Source organism: Procambarus clarkii, chromosome 59 (genome assembly GCF_040958095.1).
Source record: "Procambarus clarkii isolate CNS0578487 chromosome 59, FALCON_Pclarkii_2.0, whole genome shotgun sequence".
Classification (NCBI taxonomy): Eukaryota; Metazoa; Arthropoda; class Malacostraca; order Decapoda; family Cambaridae; genus Procambarus; species Procambarus clarkii.
The window spans coordinates 9,532,460-9,557,633 of NC_091208.1; the positions used below are offsets into that span (position 1 = coordinate 9,532,460).

At 42.4% G+C, this 25,174-nt stretch overlaps 1 protein-coding gene across 1 annotated transcript; it reads left to right on the forward strand.

The window, feature by feature from the left end:
* The first annotated feature begins 278 nt into the window (after positions 1-278).
* Positions 279-1,124, forward strand: LOC138353705 (uncharacterized protein C11orf24-like). The gene has a single exon (XM_069307088.1). The coding sequence runs from the start codon at positions 279-281 to the stop codon at positions 1,122-1,124; it is 846 nt and encodes a 281-aa protein (XP_069163189.1).
* Positions 1,125-25,174: the final 24,050 nt, after the last annotated feature.

The window sequence follows — 25,174 nt, forward strand, 5'->3', positions numbered from 1 at the left end:
CCACCGACGAACGCCCTAGGTCCTGGTCATCATTAGAAGCCCACAAGTGAAGTTTTGAAAATGGAATTTGCCCATGGTGATTTTTTTTTTTTTTTTTTACATAACTCTGATATAGGTGAGAACGTGTGTGTGTGTGTGTTTATGTTTCTTGTTGGTGAATATAAAATTTATTTATGATTTTTTGTTTATTTGCAGAATTGTTGAAGGGCTGCTCAAAAATTGAGGTGACTGGTGGGATCAATTTCATCTTTGGGACTGCTCTCATCCTACCAGGGGGGATGGCGTCCCTTCATATAGCGGATACACTGAAGAACAGTGGCGTTGTCAATGTTCGGCCGATGTGCCAAGCCCCTAAAACTTCATCAACTGCGCCTACGACCTCGCCTGAGACTACGAAGAAGCCGGGGCCAATGCCAGATGTCTTTGTGGCCACTATGCACCCCAAGCCGACCGCGCCCATGCCCCTGCCTGAGCCGCTGCCGGCGCCAGAGCCCAGCCCCGCTGCCCGCCTTGTTGTTGGCTCTATGGATTCGCCGGTGGTAGCAATGACTGCTGTGCTGACCCCGGCGGGGCCAGGGCCATTCCCAACAACGGCAACAACAACAACGGCAGCAACAAGAACAGCAACAACAACAACAACAACAACAACAACAGAGCCCAAAGCTAAGAAGGCGACGAAGAGTGGAGAAATGGCTCTAAAAACGAAAGCTTCGACAGAGCCTTTGATGAAGGACATTGCAAAACTAACAAGTTGCCCTGCGGAAGAGTGTAAAATCACCTGGGAACGGTCCGCACCGGGGCCCCGCCGGACTAGGCTATCTATGCGAGGCCGACGCAAGAGGACGACGACGACCCCATATGATAAGAGGTCGAGCAACCGCGAGGCTTCCCCCCAGCCATCTACCTTGGGATATGTACCTCCAACAAGATGCCCCAACCCGCCTCTCCCAGCTACCCGCCCGCGGGAGGCAGTTACCCACATTAGCGAGAGTGAAGACGAGGATGTCCGGCAGACCCCCCAGAAATTGGCGACGGTGTGCCGCGTATCCCCTATGGCACCGAAGACACAAGAGCTGAACGCAGAGGACATATTGTCTTCGCAGACCTTAAACGCCGCGGTGTAACACTTTAATGAAAATCAATCGTTAGCCATGCAAAAGTTGGCGCTGGCTACGATTGACATTTTTGCAACGCTGTTCGAGCCAGTGGAGGGATTCGATGACGAGGTCTCGGACCTCTTCGAGTGTGGGCAGAGAAAATTCTATGAGTCCGACTATGTAGAGCCCACTCCAACCATGAGCTTGGATACGCCGACCATGCACGAAGCAGCTTTATTGCCCTCGGGCGTCATACGCAAACTTAATAAAATTGCATGTATTGTAGTGCCATATATTATTGCAGTTATGTGTATTGTAGTGTTATGTTTTTTTTTTGTTAAATAAAAAAACTAACGATGAAAATAAATAATGTTTTTAATTTACCGGTGGGGGAAATCTATAATACTGAACGAACGAACGAATGAATTATATCCTTTCTGATGTTGCTCTTTCCTATGAGAAAATAGTTGATAATGTTCTTTCCTTTGAAATTAAACATATATACTTGTTTCCATATGTTTGGATGAAAAACATGAAATAATACGTTGTTGTTTCCCGATCTTAATAATAAACAAACTCCTGATCTTAATAATCAAACTAACCAATGTTTGGAAATAAAATGGAACTTGCATATATGTATATATATTTTTTCTGTCAATTATCTTAGTTTCCCCCTCGACAAAAACGGGAATGGCCCGCCCTTGAAGATGTTTTCTGTGAAACAGAATCCAGAAAAAATTATACATATATCTGGGGTAACTAATGCAAAATATAACTCGAGTCTTGTTCTCATTTATTTTTTTACCTGATTAATGAAACCTTACCAAATGTAAAGACAAATCCTTTATTTCAGATACACTTCTCAGCAGGAATTAAAAAAAAAAAACAGATATGTTGTATTTACATAAAAACACACGTACACACACACACGATTAAGTGAGGTCCGCGGAAATTCGCCAATTTCTCGGGATATTGAAGGATTATAGAGGCTAGATCATAGTATTTGGCCTCTCGCAGTGTGTAGCTAGCAGGGTGCCACATAGCATAGTCGTATCGCTAGCGTTAGTGCGAAGAAACAAAGTGGAGCTAGAGGCATCACCGGAGCATATAAGTGTGGAGGACTGTGTGAAGCTACCTGATCTGAGACCAGGTGGGACGACCCGCCGTGGTGACTGTGATCAGTGGTAAAGTAAATTAGTGAACTGCTACACAACGATACCGTGACTGACTCCAGAGCTTTGTGTAGATAGAGAAGAACCGACTTCATCAATCTACTAGCACTTAGTGAATCACCTAGTGGGAGACAACGACGGATAACCATCGTCATCATACATCGTCCTTACTCATCTGGTTGTGTGAGCGGGAGGCAGACTGGTATGTACCCCCTCTCTGGTCAATTAATCAGGTGTACAGATTGAGGTGAAATATTATCAAATTCTTGTTCAGGATATCATATATATTTAAAATCTCAACGTGGCTCATTTAGGTAGAGGTAACGCTTAAGGGGACTCGTGACACACGCACGCATGCGCATGCACACACACGCACGCCCACGTATGTATGCACGCTCGCACACGCAAAAACGCACACACATACGCACACACAAACGTTCAGCCAGGGAAGAAAGGATTAACACCTTTTGTGGAAAGAACCAAGCCCCTACTATACCCCACCTCCTCTCTTACCCCCCATCTGACCTGACCTCACCTGGTCGCCACCACCACCCCCCCACCCCCCAGCCCCCACATCCCCCTTACACATACTCTCCCCTCTCTCTCTCTCTCTCTCTCTCCCACTTTCTCCTCTCTCTCCTCTCTCTCCCACTCTCTCTCTCTCTCTCTTTATCTCTCTCACTCTCTCCCTATCTCCCTCTCCCCCACCCCACTCTGCTCTTCTGACGAATCCTATCACGGCACAACTAGGAACAGGGTCAAGCATGACCGCCAGAAGCAACAGGGGAACAGGGAAAAGTTCAGGCGACGAAATGAAGGAAATGTTCGCCCAGTTTCTGGAGGACATCAAGAATGAAATGCAGGAAATGAAGAATGAAATAAGCAACCTAAAAAGAGAGCTGACAGCAGCAAAGGAGGAGATTAGAGCCCTCAAAGAGAACAGTATCGATGCTGAGACTCAGATAACCACCCAGGGAGAAGGTGGTAATAGTATTTTGGAAGAGAATGCCACATTAAAAGCAACATTTGCAGAAATGCTAAAAAAAAACCTCTGAAGTAATGTCTGCAGTGATGGAGGTGGCCATGAAAGCAGCCACCTCACAGGAAGCAGCACGCTCCACTACCCAGCTGCTGGAAAGGAAAAGAGCAGTGGTAGCTGTAGGTATTAAAGAGCAGGAAGGCTCTAATAGGAAAGAGTGGAATGATAAGGACAAAGCGGCAGTGAATGAAATACTGAAGGCACTAGACATGGAAGGGGCTGAGCATAGCATTGAGAAGGTTTTTCAGGTTAGGCTGGTACAAAAAAGACCGAGACCGTGTGTTAAAGATAGTGTTTGCAAACGAGAACACAAAGGACACGATTCTAACAAAGGAAAGCCACCTGCAACATGTGGGAGAATTTAAAAAAGTATTCCTCCAGAGGGACATGACGAGGGAGGAGAGGGGCCATGGCGGCAGAAGCAAGGAAGAAGCGCAGGGCGAGAGGGAAAACCAGGAAACCACAGCTCCCAACACATCACCCCCAGAAGCGAGGGGGAACCCACAACCAGCTACCCAGTAACACCAGCCGGGAGGGCAACCCCACCACCCTCCTCTGCATAGAAAACCCCCCTTTCCTTCCTGTCCTCCCTCCCCGTTCACCCCATACCCTCCCTGTCCTTCCCCCTTCACTTGACCCCCCACCCCTCAACCCAGTATCCTCTGCAACCCTGGTATCCACCTCACAAATCCTCACACCCATGGCACAGCTTCCTCCACCAGCAGAACATTCACCAAGGAGGAGATTAGAGAAGGGACAGAAGAAAGTGAGCCTCAAGGCAATGTACACTAACATAGACGGTATTACAAATAAAGCAAATGAACTTGGAGAATGGGTACTAGAGGAAAACCCAGACATAATAACTCTCACAGAAACAAAGCTGACGAAAACAATAACAAATGCAGTGTTCCCACAGGACTATTATGTTATGAGACAAGAGAGAAAAGGAAGAGGTGGGGGTGGTGTAGCTCTGCTGGTAAGAAATGGCTTGGATTTTGAGGAGTTGGTTGTTCACGGATGTGAAGGTTTCAGTGACTACATAATAGGAACAATAACAACTGGAGGGCAAAAAATTATAGTTGTAGTCATATATAATCCACCACCAAATGACAGAAGACCCAGACAGGAATATGATAGAAACAATATGGCCACCATTATCATAATAGAGAGAGCAGCTTCTGTTGCTAGCAGGAATGGATCTGGACTACTAATCATGAGAGACTTCAACCATGGGAAGATAGATTGGGAAAACAGAGACCCGCATGGAGGATCAGAAACATGGAGAGCTAAGCTGCTGGACGTGGCAACAAGAAACTTTCTAAGCCAGCACATCAAGGATACAACAAGAATGAGAGGAGAGGATGAACCAGCAATGCTTGATCTGATATTTACCCTAAATGAGTGGGATATAAGGGAAGTCAAGATGGAAGCGCCCTTGGGAATGAGTGATCACAGTGTATTGAACTTTGAGTACCTGGTAGAGCTAGGAATTATCCCCCCCAAAACTAGGAAACAAAAGGCTACCATACCGAAAGGGAAATTATGAGGAGATGAGAAGCTTCCTAAGGGAAATACCTTGGGACACAGACCTCAGAGCTAAGTCTGTACAGGATATGATGGACTATGTCACCCAAAAGTGTCAGGAGGCAGTAAGCAGATACATCCTGGCCCAAAAGGAAAAATCCGAGAAGCAAAAGAAGAATCCATGGTATAATAGGCCATGTATGGAAGCAAAGAAACTGAACAAAAGGGCGTGGAGGAACTTCCGGAATAACAGAACACCAGAAAGCAGAGAGAGATACCAGAGAACCAGGAATGAGTATGTCAGGGTGAGAAGAGAAGCAGAGAAGAGTTATGAAAATGATATAGCAAACAAAGCCAAGACCGAACCAAAGCTACTCCACAGTCACATCAGAAGGAAAACAACAGTGAAAGAACAGGTAGTGAAACTTAGAACAGGCGAGGACAGGTATACAGAGAAAGACAAAGAGTGTGTGATGAACTCAACAAGAGGTTCCAAGAGGTCTTCACAACAGAACAAGGTGAGGTCACTGTGCTAGGAGAAAGGGAAGTAAACCAGGCGGCCTTGGAAGAGTTTGAAATTACGAGAGAGGAGGTCAAGAGACACCTGCTGGACCTGGATGTTAGAAAGGCTGTTGGTCCAGACGGAATCTCGCCATGGGTACTGAAAGAGTGTGCAGAGACACTTTGCTTGCCACTCTCCATAGTGTATAGTAGGTCACTGGAGACGGGAGAACTACCAGAAATATGGAAGATGGCAAATGTGGTCCCAATATACAAAAAGGGCGACAGGCAAGAGGCACTGAACTACAGGCCAGTATCCTTGACTTGTATATCATGCAAGGTGATGGAGAAGATCGTGAGAAAAAACCTGGTAGCATATCTGGAGAGAAGGAACTTCGTGACAAATCGACAACATGGGTTCAGGGAGGGTAAATCTTGCCTGACTGGCTTAATAAAATTCTATGACCAGGTAACACAGATTAAGCAAGTGTGACGGTAAAGCGTTGGTGTTCGGCTGTTTCAAAAGCTGGGGGCAGGGCCTCGTCACATAACAAAAAAAAAAGAGAAGTTTGTCCTTTCGTCTGTGGTAAGGTAATGGGAAGACACACAAAACACAAGTATATAAACAATGAAATTTTAATTACTCTAGAAAACAAGACATGAATAAAGGCAATCTCATAAAATGCAGGACAAGTCAACAAACAAAACAACATGAATAATCACTGGCAATGAAAAGTTATGCTAAGACAATAAGTTATAGTGATAGCAATATAAATAAAATATGTGCGGTGCTGGAATACTGGCTTCAAGCTGCCACCTCCCTTAGTACACGAAAGCCAAGGCTTAGTCTACCAGCGAGAGATGTCAACTCCATGGAGCACAGAGATATTCTGAGGAGTACGGCGTGCTGCTGCCCAGACGTCGACTCTCGGTGGTGGTGGTGAGTGCAGGTGCGGCGAGACACCAGCCAATCAGCAACAGGCAGGCGGAGTATAAGCAGTTTGCTGGTTACGGCGGCTGTAGCAGGTGTCGGGGTGTGCATGGTATGATTTGCTTCCTGGGCAAAACGTTTGGCGATACTGGTGGACGTATCTTCTATATAGTATCTTGTACTTAAAGACGTAATGATGTAGGGAAGAGCAGGCTCAATCTCTCTTGAAAGAGATTATCGTCACACAAGAAAGAGAGGGCTGGGCGGACTGCATTTTCTTGGATTGTCGGAAAGCCTTTGACACAGTACCGCATAAGAGGATGGTACATAAGCTGAAGAGACAGGCAGGTGTAGCTGGTAAGGTGCTCCAGTGGATAAGGGGAGTACCTAAGCAATAGGAAGCAGTGAGTTACAGTGAGGGGTGAGACCTCCGATTGGCGTGAAGTCACCAGTTGACTTCCACAGGGCTCTGTACTCGGTCCTATCTTGTTTCTGATATATGTAAATGATCTCCCGGAGGGTATAGATTCATTTCTCTCAATGTTTGCGGACGATGCCAAAATTATGAGAAGGATTAAGACAGAAGAGGACTGTTTGAGGCTTCAAGAAGACCTAGACAAACTGAAGGAATGGTCGAACAAGTGGTTGTTAGAGTTTAACCCAACCAAATGTAATATAATGAAGATAGGTGTAGGGAGCAGGAGGCCAAATACAAGGTATCATCTGGGAGAGGAAATTCTTCAGGAGTCAGAGAAAGAAAAAGACTTGGGAGTTGATATCACACCAGACCTGTCTCCTGCAGCACATATCAAGAGGATAACATCAGCGGCATATGCCAGGCTGGCCAGATACGAACGGCATTCAGAAATTTGTGTAAAGAATCATTCAGAACTTTGTATACCACATATGTCAGGCCAATCCTGGAGTACGCAGCCCCAGCATGGAGTCCATATCTAGTCAAGGATAAGACTAAACTGGAAAAGGTTCAAAGATTTGCCACCAGACTAGTACCCGAGCTGAGAGGTATGAGCTACGAGGAGAGACTACGGGAATTAAACCTCACTTCGCTGGAAGACAGAAGAGTTAGGGGGGACATGATCACAACATTCAAGATTCTGAAGGGAATTGATAGGGTAGATAAAGACAGGCTATTTAACACAAGAGGCACACGCACAAGGGGACACAGTTGGAAACTGAGAGCCCAAATGAGCCACAGAGATATTAGAAAGAACTTTTTTAGTGTCAGAGTGGTTGACAAATGGAATGCATTAGGAAGTGATGTGGTGGAGGCTGACTCCATACTCAGTTTCAGGTGTAGATATGATAGAGCCCAATAGGCTCAGGAATCTGTACACCTGTTGATTGACGGTTGAGAGGCAGGACCAAAGAGCCAGAGCTCAACTCCCGCAAGCACAACTAGGTGAGTACAACTAGATGAGTACACATATACTAGCGTCATTAAAATACTCCAAAAAACTGTTATATTCCTTTCACCAGTGTATTTTTTTGGTTTTAATCTATTGAACATTCATCCTCTGTACCTTTCATAAGTAGGGACCCCCTTCTTGATGCCTAATACTTATAATAAACATACGCGACAAAAAGAAAGAAAAAAACAGGTTAGGATAGGGGACGATTTGCGCAGGCGCACCCTGGGTGGTTGGTCCTTGGGACCCAAAGGGGGACGGACCACCACCCCACCAGCCAGCCAAGTGCTCGCCGAAAGCGTCCTGACCCGACAACTTGAAAAGTTTTTTCACGATTTGGCCTGCCGGGGGTCGAGTCGGCATGGAAGTGCCCAACCGTTTCTGAAAATCAAATCACGATTTGTCTCATTTTACACTACTAGAAGTCGGTGAGAGGAAGTGCTGAAGTTGTAGAGAAAAGAGCCAGGGCTTGACCCAGCTGCTATCTTGAGTCGATGCTGAAACAGCCCCACAACTTGCTAGACTTTGGGTTTGGCCCAGAATGGGCGGCAGCGGCAGTGCTTCTTCATTCTAGGAAGAAACAGTCTGTCTTCTGGTGGTGTCTTCTTTCTTCTTTCTTGTGTCTTCTTTCTTGAGTCTTCATTCTTCTTTCTTCTTACTTCATAATTTTCTTCTTCCTTCTCTGTTGTCTTAGCTGTATGCTGCGAGCATTTAGGTCCTGTAGGTCAGGACGGAGGAGGTTTGGTAGAAGAGTGGACTCGTCGCACTCAGTTAGGATGGCAATTGCAGGAACGGGGCTCCCATTTTTCTGTTCTGGATACTGCTCTCGAAGTACTTTATATTGCTGGTTGTAGAGTTTGCTGGCAATTTTCCTAAATTCGGGAGATCCAAAAGTGGTTTTGCTTCGTTGCAGAGCCAGGTCTTGCCTAGTTGAGAAGTTCGATGCCTCTGGTGATTGAGTTTCACCATCAAAATAGGCAGTAGAATCATCAGCAGATGATAAGCGGAGGTCAGGTGACGAGTAAGTTTTTTCTAGTACTGGAGAAGTTTTCATTGAGTCAGTTGAGACGTCAGGCTGAGGAGGTATAGGATCGTCTGGAGAGGCAGCTTGCAGAGGTGGTGCAGTTGTAGCAGGTTGCAGAGGGTGGACATCAGCAGGCAGTAGATCTGCCAGTGCAACTGGAAAGATGGTGTTGTCAGAGGCTGAAGTAGAAGTAGCTGAAGTCCTAGCTGTGGCAGTGTCTGAAGCTGTATTCGTGAAGAGTTCCTCAGGGACATTAAATGTTGGAAGGCCATTGGAAGCATATAGTATGCTTAGAATTCGAACGAATTCCTTGCAGTTTGTGCCTGCCATCATTTCAGCCAGGCGAATGAGTCTACAGATAGTACTATGATCGATGTTGGGGGATACCAACTGGTGTGGTGAAGGCTGGCTTGTTGATTGGCCAGAGAGGGGTTGTGGCTGTTGTGGCTGAGTCGATGATTGGTTGGCGGCCTGGGAGCCAGGCCCCCATTGGCTTGCAGGCTGTGCAGAAGCTCCGTCCACACCCAAATTTCAACGTGCTGCTTACACGTTGAAGTTTGGTGGTGGACGTCGAGTGGTGTTGGTCTGCCTGGCATCGGACATCTTCTGTATTTGGTCACGTCGTCCGGGGCTCTCAGCGGCGACGGCAGAATGTTCGCCATCACAGAGAAGGCAGTGAAGATATTTGTTGGTGCAGTTGTTGAAGTGGTGGTTTTCGGCGCACTTGCTGCACCGTTGGTCCTGAGATGTACAGTTCTTTGTGAAGTGCTCATAGCTATAGCTATAACACTTGCAGCATTGCCGAATGCGGTAATAGTGTTCTTTGGTGATCGGTCGAGGTGTACTGGCGATTCCAAAGCACCAGAAGCCGTTGTTAGTTGCACAGGTAGCTTCCTCAGGCGATGTGAAGGTCACCTTCATGGTGGAGTGTTGACTGTCGTTTATAGGAATGAACTTGAAAGAGACAGCGGTCAAGGAAGTGTTCTGCTCGTTAATGCTGGTGATGACGTTGGTGGCACCTTTTTTTAGAGTACACACCCTGAAATGCTGCGGCACTACTGAACAACAGTTGGAGTTCTCCATCGTCGACGACGTGTAGAACCAGTGGTGCAACAGGGATTTTAGTGGTGATCAGATCCATGATCTCTATCAGGGTTAAGGTCCGGTCCCCTCTGAATTGCACCTTGATCCGGTAGATCATGGTACACAGGCTTAGTATCAAATACCAGACGGTTGTAAGAGGCCTTCCGTCTCTTATCAGTATAATGCACAAGATTTAGGATGAGGTTTGACTTTCTAAGGAATAATGCTCTGAAAATTCAGTTCCATATTACACTGTTGCACTCATGTTAATTACTAAGGTTCTCATTTGACGGAGACTAAGTGTAACAAGAGAACCCTAACATCAACTTATGTAAATGCTGATTTAATGTTTTCCCAACTATGTTGACAGCTCTTGTTTGATGTTGAGAAAATGCAAAAGTTTGTAGAGAATAGAGGGAGAGAAGAAGGGAGGGGGAGGGAAGGAGAAGATGAAGGGAAAAGGGATAATGATTCGGGCTCCTACAGACAAGAGCTTTCAGCGAAGTATTCTCTTTACATTTAGCTGAAACTTTGTTTCAAGACATTATATACATTTTTACAGCGATGTATAAATTTTAAAAATGTAACAGTTTTTGGCCCTCGGTAATATAATTATTCTTTTTATTTGTTTATGCCTCCAAAATCTAGATTTTTTTATTATTTTTTAGAAACTTGCCTTAGAGAATTTAGGGAACATGTCTAGGGCAAAGTTCTAAGGCAGGTTTTAAGGCATTAAGGTAATAATATCAATTTTTTCCCTACATTGGAGGGATAACAAATTTGAGAACAATTCTCACTCAGCTACTCTTCCTAACGCTTCCCAACGTCAAGAAACTGTCGTACTACAGTGCCCTTATCCTAACTTACCAGTGGACCCAAAACAGAAAACGGGACATTAGGTCACTTTATTGAGCCGCTTCCATTCTCCAGTACGACTATTTTTGGCCTTAGGTAGACCATACGTCAAAATGCGACGTTCTATTAGGAGGACGGCTTGACACGCTACCCAGGGGAAATGGCTGTAATGTTACAGTGTATTATGTAATGAGGCTGGTGTCAGGATCTGTATTTTAATTAATTATTTCCGTTAAACACGATGGTGCAAAGTAGAACAACTTCACAGTACTCAGTGACCCATTTAGGGTCACGTGACCAAGTACTGACAGTGAGAGGAGACCAGTAACGTCATGCACTAAGCAGGACCCCAGTGACGTCATGCGCTAAGCAGGACCCCAGTGATGTCATGCACTAAGCAGGACCCCAGTGATGTCATGCACTAAGCTGGACCCCAGTGACGTCATGCACTAAGCAGGACACCTCATGAATGAGAGGACTCTGACATGAGAATGAACTCCCTGCTCTGTGCAGTGATCATTGTAAAGCACTGTTAAACACCTGCTTTCTGGTTGTTTCTTGAATTCAACAACAATATCACAATATTTCTGGACAGAACCAGACAATCACCAGAGGTATGCTGAACAGCAACCCTGACATGATCGGTAGATATAGATATAGCAGGACATCAGACATAGCTGAAGCACTTTACATCAAGCACTCAGTTAGGTACACTATGGTTGACAAGTCTAAGACGTTTACACCAACCCAACTTCTTCTTCAGCTGATCAATGCAACTGCAGAGCAAGATTACCTAGTCTCCCCTCGACAGGACATCCATCTTCCCTCTCTTCATGCCTCGATGTAATCTATACTTCTTGCAACATTGCGAGAATCAATTGCTTTGAAGATGAAGAGGAAACATTAATTTAGGGACAACGTGAATTTTTGTGTAATTACTCATTTATTTCTTACATTAATATTATCTAATTCACTACTGAATTAGTGGACATGAAAACACTCGATGTCCATCAATCACTTTCAAATCTACTTTGAGGACTCTTCATCCCCCCAGACCTCAGAACACGTCCTGTAAAATCTACCATTTATTTCCTTGAGCTTCCAAGGCAGGGGGTCGAGGCTCTCTCTCTCTCTCCCTCTGCGACCCAACACCATCTCTCAACCACCTCGCGCCTCATACAGATACAGGCGACATTTAGACGATGAAGTCTTCCCTAAAAGCCCAGTTTCTTAAATGACAAACCCGGCTGTTTGGTTCCTTTGGAGGGCATAAAACATGACATATATGCAGTTTATGGCGTAAATGTGTAAACATCACTCAGGATGAGGAGGGGTGATGTCTCCATGACAACGGCGTCGCATCTTCCCTTTAACCGGTATTTAAATACTACATTACAAGTGAATAAGAAAGAAATGTCCAAAATCTGAACAATGTTGAAGTGAAACAAATAGGAAGACGTGTTGCAACATCATCATGCATCTTAACTCTATGACCCAAGTATTAGGATATTTTGCAACATCATCAAGGTACCAAACTCTTTTTTTTAGTTTAATAAAATATTTCTTTATAAATATTGAGTTCCATGAGTCCGAACCCGGGACTGAGTGCATTGGCATGTTGTCAATTTCTGTTGCAAATTCTACTACGCTCGTGTTGATATAAATTATATTTACAGGAGTTTGTATATCACGCATAAAGAAGTTGTCAGGATCTACCACTTTCATGCTGTTTATTGTAGTGTTTATTGTTATAACATAACCAAGCACTGCATCACCAACCTCAACAAGGCCCAGATGTTGGAAATTTCCAACACTAATACACTACTATTGTATTATAATAAATCATTATTATTATGTACTAACTACAGTAGTCACTAAATTTACTAACAGTAGTGTCAACATAAACTAACCATTATATCTGCGTATTAATGCTGGAATTCTAACGAAATAAAGCACCAACATTGCGTCAGATAATGTCTAGTTAAACACATTTATTGCCAATGTGCTAGAGAATTAAATGTGGTTCTCTAAAATCATCAGTATTCCGTGTGATAATTATTTACGGATAACATAACTCCCAAATAATTCTAAATCGAGAGTTTTAGTTACAATTGTTATCAAGTAATAGTTTTCTGTCACGCGTGAATGCCATGGAGAAAACTAAAATCTTCTCCATTTCTCGTTTACTACCATAAGACGAGAAAGCGATAATATTTAAATCCCTAGAATCACAACCCAGTCCTTATTAAAGTATTTCAACCTCAATTGCGCGAAATAGTATTATTCGTGATTAATAATTTCTGTGGTGAATGCGGGACGCCATTGTGGAGCCAGCTGGTGCAGCGTGCGTGCTTGGACAGAGGAAAGTCGTGGCGTCAGAGTCTGAGACACGTGGCGTTGGGAAGTTATCAGCAAGAATTACACTGATACCCAACTAATAACGAATAATTATTCTTCCACGTGCTCCATAGTGCTCGGCCAATCAATAACGCGTCGAGAATCAAGCCAAACTCTCAATCACGTGTACAACACCGTGGAAGTCTGGGACTGTTAGACGCGATATCGGCAGACTTCAGCAGTTACTGCGCTCATGCTAAGTATATTTTCTTTCTTGATGCATCATTAGAGATTGCATATTTCGTGGGTAGTCTGTCGTTATATAGTGGGACAACACCAAGTCCAACGTTAGTATCGCATTAATATTTATTTTCTGTTTTCATAAATATTGAGATCTAAGTAGCCTAGTTCAATGCTACGTAATATCCTTTAAATTTCAGCTCGTATGTGAGGAGTCAACGAGTCGTTAACCGCATTCGTGTTATTCACCTCTAATGGCTTCTATGTGGAGATCTTGAGATCACGAGGACGAGGCACGAACGATGTGCCCGAAACGCTTTGCGTAATAGTGGCTTTAGGCATTGTATGTACTAGCTCTATCTATAAAGCCAACAAACTTTGTAAAATCTCTTTATGTATGTACCTTTACCTAAATAAAAAATTATTATTATTATTATTATGTCATAAAAATCGTCTTAAAGCTAAGACTTTTTGTACACATTTAATTATTCCATTTTATTATACAAATTCATAAGATTATCATATCGAATATTTTACCATATGATTATTGGAAATTGATGTGTTTACTTAGATGATTGTTCTTTAATTTTAATAATCATTAATATTCTCTATTTGAATTTACCTATTGATTATATAATATTTGAGGTCATAATATTATTTACTTAACAATGAACTGGTGACGAACCACACTAGTTCCAAGACGTATATGAAGTTCTAGCAATACCCCCCCCCAATGTAGGTGTTTGAGGCTCTGACTTTAGTTAATTAATCATACAGTCCATTATTTATTTAAGTGATTATTCTTTCTAATATTTATCCATAGTCACTGGTTCTTCAGTGTGTTTTCTAATGATCACTTTTTATTAGTTCCCTCTTTTCTCAAAAGTAGGTGGTCCTTCGTTATTAAATTAAATAAGTATGTAATTAAATAATTGAGTCAAGCCCCAGATATCCCACATTATGGTCCTTATCGAACCGGATATAGATATATATATACTGTGTCAGACCACGGAGGAAAAATGAAACAGGAAATTTCCTTAAGTACTTTCGTATATTAAATACATCTTCAGAAGGTCATTTTACAGATCATTGTAACATTGTGGTCTGACATTGTCACATTCTTAATCACGTGTTTATTTTCGTGATATACACACATATATACTAATTAGTAATAACTAATCACCGTGTGAAGTAGTCTAGACTAACCACATTTATTAATTGTGTCTACCGGCAGTATACCACATAGGTTAGCCTAATTCACACCAATTCATTTGCTACTTATACCTCATGTATAAGGTAGCACTCGTGGGACACAGTCAATTACCCACAACACTTAGACCTATACCTCATACTGAGGTGAGAATCTTTAGGTCACCAGGAGCAACAGCTCATAACTTTTATAACAATTCCACACTAACACCTGCGTTAGAGTGGCCTCACCATCTAACCATCATTTATTTAGGTGGTAATGACATCCATCCTACTCGACATCCAGCTGAGGTAATTAATCACCTTAAAACTATAATTTCCTCATTTAAACTCATCAGCAATTCGGTAGTATTCACATTGGTGGAACCTCGCCAAGTGAGTACTAATAATCGTTGGGGAGTAAGCCCAGAATATTACCAAAGAGCTGCCAAATATATAAACTTTAGGCTGAGGAAGCGAGTACGATTGGATGCCACTTATATTCAATTTACAGCCAGACCATACAGGCAAAACCTGGCAAGAGATGGTGTACACCTGTCAGGTGAGTCTAGGTCACATGTAGTTGACAAATTGATCAACACAATCAATTATCACAAACGGCTGTGGCTAGCAAGCCAAAATTAACTGTACATAATTGTTTTTCACTTGTGTGTGCAAGTGCACATTTATATAAACTATAAAAAAAAAAAAATACAGCACAACTATATATTCACATTACTGCACCACAATTTAATCTTGCCAACCTTTATTAGGTAGGAATTTAGACTGTGATTGTGCTGAATTTGGCACAAACGCAGACTAAATAAATTTGTAGTTTCTTAGGTAGAAATTCTCACAACTAGGCTTGAGCTAGTTAGTAGTACATACATTATTCATTCTTTTGCTGACCCTATCAAGGGTGGGATTAAACCTTAGGATAACTTTGATTAGAGTATATCCATATTACTTATTCTTGTACTCATTATTTGTGTGTATGCATTTTGAGGGCTGCTGAATGATCACCATTACATCTATTGGTGATAAAGATGAGCTAGCCGGACAAAAGTTAATGGTGAAGTTCAAGCACTGCTCAAAATAATTAGTTACTTCTTGTTAGGTAGGTAAATTAACCTCTGAACGAGGTAGTGTAGTTTATTCAAATACATTAGGCTATTATATTGATATTGAACTCCATTGAATGAGTCAATATCCCAGTTACCTTAGTAACAACTATTTACTATCAAACCAGCCCTTTCCCACCAAGATGGAAACGGCTGACAAAATGAAAAGGACCCTTATCGGTCTGAAAGGTCATTTGACCCGACAGATTACCAAATGTCAAAATCTGTAACAACAGTCACCTGTTGACTACCTTGAATTAGAAGATTTACTTCAAGTTGCTGAAGGCAAATTCGCACATATTAAGCAACATATGAATCGGTATTTGACAGAACTTTACTCAACTTCTTTAGTTGATAGTGAACTTGAGGATATTGTAAACGACTTAGCCCAGTATGAAGATGATATACAGGTTAAGCTTCAACCCTTTAAAAAGCAAATTGCTAGAAACAAATTAACAATAACCTCTACTGCACATACAGATCCTGATGTCAAATTACCTCAGATCAACATACCCACATTCTCTGGTAACGAGAATGAAAGTTGGGATGATTTCTGGAGTAAATTCGTGGACGCAGTAGACTCTAAAGTCAACATTCCTCAAACAACCAAATTCACTTATTTACAAGGCTTGTTACGAAATGAAGCCTTGAAAGTAATCTCTGACATAACACTGACCAGTGATGGTTACACCCTAGCTGTTCAATTGCTCAAAACCAACTACGATAACAAGGAGAGAACTATTACTGTCTTAGTTCAAAAATTGCTAGATTTACTATCTGCTAATAATTCTACCGATTCTCTCCAAACTTTCAGGCTAGAGTTAGAATCTTTATTCAAAGCCTTAAGCCTTAAAGTCCAAATTCAGACAGCTGAATGGATGACCAAAGTAGTTGTAAGGCGAAAATTATCAAGAGAAACTTTAGATAAATTGTGTACTATGTACAATAAAACCTTTCTGACCTTGAAAGAAATTACAGAAGGTCTACATACCTTAGTCGAAAGACAAAGAGCTAACCAAGATGGGAAAAGTGTTCCAAACTTCTCTACTAACTCCCATCGTAATTCCCCTAATATTGACACCTCAGTCAAACCCAAATCGACTTTAAATAAGTCTAATAAATTTAAACCTAGGACTGCTCCATCCACTGGAAAGGGGAGTGGTAATGAAGGTACTTATTCAGTATCGCCCTCTGATGTAACAACTGATACGTCTACTAAAGGGACAAATTCAGCCAGAGAGAGGTGTCTGTTCTGTAGTCAAGAACATGTCACCTACCAATGCACTGTTTATCCTAACTTTAATACCAGGATTAAACGGTTACAAGAATTACACAGGTGCACCGAGTGCATGGGCTCTCATGATCCCAGTAAATGTGTAGTGCAACTACGTTCATGCAGTAGATGCAACAAAGGTATACATCATTATGCCTTATGTAGGAAAACTTCTACCCAATCCATGACAACTGGGGAGAATTCTACGAATTCTACCACAGTACAATATTGCAAGGTACATCAAGAAATAACTGTACTTGCTACTGAGTCAGGCAATAATACCACTCTGCCTACAGCTCAACTCAAATTAATTAACAGGAAATCTAGAGTTAGCACTAGAGGTCTTTTTGATCAAGGATCACAGAAAACCTTCATCACACAACAATTAGTCAAGCAGTTAAATTTAAAACCTGCCAAAAGTGTGAGATTGAACATTTCTGGTTTCTTGACTAATAGTGGACCTCGTGAATACCAAGTAGTTAAGGTATTAGTGAGACTTGGATCTTCCACTAGTCCAATACAAGCGGTAGTAGTAGACAAACTTCCTTCAGACCTGCAGGTCACAGGATTAGCTCGCACTGCGAAATATCTTAAACGACACCGCATGAGGCTAGCAGATTACAAAATAAATTCTGACTGCCTCACTGATGTTGGAATACTTATAGGCGCTGACCATTATTATAAATTTATATCGGGATGCACCAGACAACATGGAATGAATTTGTTGTCATCTGCTGGAGGCAAGTTGCTTACTGGACCGGTGCTTTTCCAACAAAATCCAGCGTCAACCAACCAACAATCTAACAATACAAAAGTGGCGTGACTAGGCTTGGAACAGTCACCCCTACATTTCAGAGAAATATCTGAAGATAATGAGTCTGATCCACCTGTACATCGTCTGTGGGATTTAGACACTTTAGGTATTGTCCCTGAACAACCAAGCCCTGATGATATGTGGACTTACCAGCAATATCTGGATACAGTTGTCTATAAAGATAAACAATACTGGGTGAGTCTACCATGGAAGTTGAATCATCCACAACTTCCAGTTAATTATTTCATGGCAGCCTCACAATTACAGTCTCAATTAATACGGCTGAAGAAACAGCCAGACAAACTGAACATGTATCATCAACTAATCCAACAACAACTTAACAGTAAATTTATCGAGGTTGTTGATAATGATGACCGAAAAATAGGTCACTATTTACCCCATCACGCTGTGGTGAAAGATTCATTGACAACGCCAATACGTATTGTCTTCAACTGTAGTGCCAAAGTGAAGCGAAACAGCGTGTCCTTGAATGAATGCCTCCAAACGGGACCTAGCCTAACTCAAAGGCTACATGAAGTGCTATTACGGTTCCGTACTGGTATTTTTGCTTATACTGCTGATATCAGTAAAGCTTTCCTTAGAATAGGCTTACAAGAAGAGGATCGTAATTACACCAAGTTTCTCTGGATTAAGGACCCACTGGATCCTAACAGTGGTATCATAACTTATCGTTTTGCCTCAGTGCTATTCGGAGCGACTTCCTCCCTGTTTCTACTTCAAGCAACATTAGATACACATTTGAGGAAGTCAAATATCTCTTGTAAGGCAGAAATCAGGGACAACTTGTATGTCGATAATTTCCAGGGAACTACAAATGATCAATCCAATTTGGTAGAAATCTACCATGAGGCTAACCGTGAGTTATTAGGAGCCAATATGCCACTACAATCATGGGCCTCAAATAATAAATCATTAAACCAGATAATCGAGAAAGAATTTCCGGGTTATCAGGTGCCTAATCAATTAAAAGTTCTGGGTGTGGAATGGAACACAAGTACTGACGAGATTGAAAGTGAAATTGAAATAAGTTTATTGAGGTAAAATACACACAAAGGGATGAGGTAGCTCAAGCTATTCTCACCCCATTCAGTACAACGTGTTAATATATACATAGACACACATCGCAAATAAACATATTGCCAAACATTCTGAGAGGTAAACATATACATTTCCTCCTTCACAAGGAGTATGTTATCAGATGTACACACAAATACTTTTATGACCTAGGTATACTGTATAGACAATGTGCAAGAGACATGCAGATAATTCAACAAAATATTACAATCTTGGTGCAAAATTCTTATATCTCTCAAGAATATCATCAACCTTTCCGTTGTGACACATCCAGGCTATTTGTTCAGGAACAGTCCTTATCTCAGTGTTTCTATATACATTAATCAACGGACAATCAAGAACATAATGGGCCAGGGTGTGAGACCTTAACATACCACATAGTTTACACTTCGTGTCATTGTCATGAACATCTATCCCATATTCCCAGTAATATTTGTACCCAAGCCTGAGCCGCATGTACACAGAGTCACTCCAAGCATTTCTCCTTTTACCATAAGTGAAATGGGTGTTTTGACTCACATACATGTAGTGTTGCATGGTTTGACTACTCTCATACATTATCTCTCTCCTCTCCACTCCCGCCTGTGCCTGAATATTTCTGATTTTGCTTCTTATTTGTCTCATTGTGAATTTACATTCAATGTCAATTTGTGGTTTTGATGTGGCACGTTTGGCCAAGTCATCCGCCACCTCGTTGAGCACTATTCCAACATGAGATGGAATCCACATGAATTTCACACTATAACCTTTCAGCTGTATCTCAGTTATTCTTCTCTTACAGTCCTCAACTATAGACATGAAGACTGGGTTTCGACTGTTTAAGGACTCCAGTGCTCCTCGGCTATCGACAAATACGAAAACATTTTTGTCGTCATGACGTACTTCCTCCAAACACGCCAGAATGGCCTGCAGTTCAACTTGTGTGGATGATATATAATTACTAAGCCGGAGTTCAATTATCCTGTCCACAGTCCCAAACTCCGTATAATCCCTTATTAGGACACCACACCCGGCCCTGCCATCCTCCGCCACCGACCCGTCGCAATATACATGTAAACTGTTGCCTCTTGGTAACCGAGATATCATGCTTCCATACAAACACCGTAATTGTCCCAGTTCATGATGAATCTTTTTCGCCTTGAGGGGTACAATTTCGACGTCTATTTTCTGTACTTTCCAGGGAGCAGACATATTACACTGTCGAGAGGGTTTACAGCAGTCAAGTACGTCGTATTCCCTGAGGTCATGAGCTAATCCCCTCGTGTAGCGTGTCTCCCTCAGTTTCCTGGAAGTGTGTACGTCACTCAAGCAGGTCTGAACGCTCTCAAACAGCTTATCCCCCTCCTTTTCTCCGCATGAAACGAATAGATACTCTAGTGTTAATGTCACGGACTCTATCACACACACTCTGTAAATTTAATTCCATTCTCATTATTTCAATCATTGCATTTCTTTGACATCCAAGAATAATCCTCATAGCCTCGTTCTGTATCAGCTCTATTTTTTGAATTCTGCCTTGGCCTGTGTAAGACAATACGGGTGCTGCGTAGTCTATCAGGGACCGAACAGTACTTATGTATAACATCCGCAAGATAGGTACCCCTACACCTTTACCAGAAAAAGCCAGTGCTTTCAGAGGATGCAGACGGGCTTTACATAAGGTGCTGATATGATTTATTTCAGCATTTTTACTCTCACATGTGTATCCAACATACATGCCCAGATACTTGTACTTCTGAACACGGCTCAGTTCCACACCATTTAGAGTAAGTGTTATATTTCTTCGTTTCCTATACTCGTATTTGGTTTTATCTGCATTTATAACTAAGCCTAATTTGTGACAGGTTGTACCAAGTATGTTAAGAGCAGTTTGAATTTTGTTCCCAGAAGTGCCTTGTATAAGAATGTCATCAGCATATATGATCGTCGTGACCCCTGGAGGATACATCTCTGATGCTAATCTGTTCATTAATACATTGAATAAGGTGGGACTTAATACTCCCCTTTGTGGGGTACCTAACTGAAACCTCCGTTCCTCAGACATGTAACCCTGGTAATACACCTGATCTTTTCTGCCTTGTAGATAATCCCTTATCCAGTGTAGCAATCTCCCTGTTATTCCCAGATTGGCTAATTCGTATAAGATTACTTCCCCATTGGCTTTATCAAATGCTCCTTGTAGATCAACAAAAACTCTACAATTGTCATCCACATTAGACAAACACTTTAAGAGACAATCCGCAGTACTTTTGCCTTTGATAAAACCAAAGAGATTACTGGACATGTTATCACCTACAAGGTCGAGTAGCCTATTTAACAAAATCCTTTCCATCATTTTACAAAAGCAGGATATTAAGGAGACAGGTCTGTAGCCTCCGTTAGACTTAGGGATAGGAATGATGACAGCCTCTTTCCATTTTCTTGGTAACTTTCCCTCTCTATAACTCATATTAAACAAATCAAGTAAGGGACTAGGTTTCATACCGGCTAAATAATTAAGTATGTCATACGTTACTCCATCTTTTCCTGGAGCAGTAGAGCTGCCACTTTTTATAGCATCCAGTAGCTCATCGTGAGTTATCTCAGTGCATGTTATAGATCTTGTATTTAAGGCACATAAAGTTACTCCATTTCTAATATTTTCCCATGACTCAATGGTGACTCTCGTGTCTGCAGGTAAGGACTCCATACCAGCAGTACTAGCCCATTTATCTACTAACTCATTAGCAACTTTCCCTGGATCTGAATGAGCAATGAATTTGGTCTTACAACCCCTGACTTTGTTTACTGCTCTCCATATGTCTTTAAGGTTCTTAGTATTACCAATGGACTGAGCAAAGTCTTGCCAGTATCTGTCCCGCGCCTCCTTCCTCACCTGACTGCATTCCCTAGCCACTTCCAACATTGTATTTTTCTCTTCATCCCTCATTCCATATTTTAACCATTCTTTATGTGCACTCCGTAGCATTCTCTCCCACCCCTTGACTTGCTGATCATTGGAATATTTAAATTTCTTAGGTCCATGCGTCTTGCTTCCCCTGCCCCCGTCATTTTCCCTCTGTACTAATTTATCTATGTTCTCGACCATTTCCTCGTAAAAACTATTAACGCAGAGCGGCATGTAATGTTGATACCAATCTCCCATATTTTGAATAAAATAAGTTTTCATATCTTTATTAATATGTAGCCTTTTCCTTTGAAAGTGGATTTGTTTTTTCCCCAGTGGTAATTCCACGTTCAAGGCAAAGTGGTCACTAAGTAGGTCCCGAACAACCCGAGCCTCCCCCATAATCCCCTGAGAGTTTAAAAGGCAGGCATAGTCAAGCCGTCCTCCCCTGATGTGAGTTGGGTCATTGTTTCCCAAGAGAGAAAGGTATCTGGATGATCTTGTAGAAACTGTAACCACTTGACCCCATTAGTATTAATACTACCCACTGTCCCAAGGCTTGTGTGCCGAGCATTAAGGTCCCCAATGACCAGTGAAGGATTAGTATAAATGCAGTCAGGTAAATAGTTAGCGTCGAAGCAGTTCCTGGATACATACAAATTAACTACAATAAATTCCCCTTCCCTTAGTGATAATTTAACACAGACACTCTCTATACCTTGCGTTTTTGATGGCGGGTCTACTAACTCTGCTGGTATGGAGTTCTTAACATAAATCGACGTGCCTCTGACGTTATTTGCGGCGAAGAGGTTAAACCCTTTATAGCCATTTAATTTCAATAATCCTTCATTCCTATCCCCTGTCTCTTGGAGAGCTACAACATCAATATCATTTCCCATCACATAACAATGAACATCTGTAACCCGGTTTCTTAAACCATTAACATTCCATGACAACACTTTCAGTCTAGGGTGATCCATTATTAATCAATTCACTGTTTAAGTCATCCCCAATAAGTTCACTAAATGATAGTTATACCTTGTATAACATCTCCCACCTCCTCCCAAGTTCACCAGTAAAAGCGACATTGCGATTCTCAAGAAATTTTTTCAGCCCTGTGACGTCCATTATTGGCCCAAATGATTCCTTCATTTTATGTGTAATTATAGGGTTCTTCTTTTCACTACGACTATCATCATTCACACACACTTCACTTTCCTTCATTTCATCACTCAATATTTCATTCTTGTCCTCAACCACTATATCCTGATTATCCTTCACCGTTTTGTGATTTTCCTTGACCTCCTGAACGTTCAATTTCGCCTCGATGGACTCGATTCTCTGCCCAAGATGTCGGAGGAACTCACCAACTTTTCTAAGTTCAGCCCACACTTCCTTGACTGTATCATTATGGCCCTCTTTCTGAGCCACAGTAGCCACTTCACTCATCGTTACACTGTCCCTGCCGGAGTCCTGAGTGGTGGCGTGGCTGCTTGTTGCTGGAGCCTGCCTAAGTAAAGGTGACTCCTTTACCCACGCATTCGTCCGGTTCACTGGCACTGTTTGGGGCAGACTGTTTTGCTGTGCTCCCGGTGTCTGGGTAAGAGCTCTTGCTTGCTCTGTAACATTCACCGGGCGGATAACACCCATACTCGGCCTCTTGCTACACACAGCCGAGCTGGCATTATGAACACCTCCACAGTTGCAGCATCTGGGAACTATTTTCTCCCCCAGATTAAGTCTGCTTCTACACACATTAGAGAGGTGAGACTTTCCGCAGAACCGACATCGTGGATCATTTTGACAGCTCCAGGATTTATGCCCCCATCTGCAGCATTTCAGGCATATTATGGGCTCTTCCACATACTTTGCTACATGCCTGTAGCCAGCCCCGGTGATGAACACTTTCTCGGGAACTTCACCTCTCACTAGAGCCACCACCTGACTCCTAGCTTCACCTTTAATAAGGTGACGCTTGGCCCACACAAATCGTTGGTCGTCGAGGATGAACTCGGGGTCTAGAATCTGAGGGTATTTGTAAATAATTACCTTTGTCAGCTTCTCGTTCCCCTCCGGTATTTCCATAACAATTCCATCATATCCTTGCTGGCTAAGAAACTTCACTGCCTCCATAGAACCTACCGTTAAGTAAGGTCTGTTTACACCTTCCTTCAACAGGGGCTCGAACTTGCGGTGTTCTCTGCCAAGTGTGACTGTCCACAGCAGCTTCTGATGATAAGCCAGCGTGCATGAGGCAGGGAAGAGAAGCCTCCATCTCCGCTGACCCTCACCTTCCTCACATCGTTCCGTCCGTTTGTCTGCATCAGTCTCGGCGTCGTTCTTCATTCTTTTGTCATTTCCGTTAAGTGTACCATTACTGTCCACACTACGCCTTGCATCCTGTCTTCTGCGTTTCTTCTTATTCCTTGTCAGAACTTCTTGAAACACGCCCTCCTCGTCTGACTGGCTGCTTTCAGAGTCCATGTTAATATCTCCGTGGGAAGTAGCCAGTTCTACTGGTGACTGAGTCTCCATCTCAGTACCCAGCATGGGGGGAGGAGAGGGGGAAGGTGCGGAGCAGGTATCTTGACCCGACCGCGTCCCAGGTAAGACTGACTGACGAGATGAATGTCAATTCAGTACAAACCGATAATTCATCCCTTACCATGAGAAAATTACTCTCGTATGTCAGTCAACCATTTGACCCTTTAGGCCTACTTAGTCCTATATTAATAAGGGGCAAACTCCTAATGCAGGTGTTATAAAAAATAAATGGTGGGCTTGCTATGGGGGAACTGGTTCTATTAAGGGGTAAGGGTAGTTAGAAGACAGAGTTATCAAATATGGGAGAGCTAAAAGGCCCGGCCCCCAAAATAAACTATCCACAGTAATAATAACTTGCTACTAGACCATATATGTCAGTCTAAGGGTTGATCAATGCACTCCCATACAGGAAGAAGGGATACTCTGTTCTAATTTACTTATTTATTAACCCCTTAACAGCCCCCCATATACATTCACACCAATAACAATAATAATAATAACTTTACCACACTACCTTACGTTAAAAGCCTTGGTCCACATAGGCAGGATACAAGGTTTTACACTGAACACAAGCTAGGGTAAAGCTCTACTACTGAATATCTTGAAGTTAGAGTCAGCTTAGGGTAGGGGACCACGTGGTTCCAATGGGACCCCCTTTAGAATAACTAGTAATATAAACTCTAAACACACCTACTACACACAAAATATACTACTCTACACATAGAACATGAGTATGCCCGACATGGGATAATGTACTTATCTTAAACAAGACACAGAAATAAGGAAACGAAGAGGAAGGGTAGGAGGTTCCTGTCCACACCATGCCAGCTAAGAAAAAGATGGAGTCTCTCTCTCCATCCCCCCAGCTGGCTGCTGCCAGCAGACTGCTCAACTAATCGTACCGCAGCCCTATACCAAGTTTACTCAGGTTTACTTTACAAATGATTAGAAAGTATTAGTAAGCATAGTTGGTGCCTATGTTATTATTTAATAATCAACCCCCAGCTCAGTCTTTAAATGCT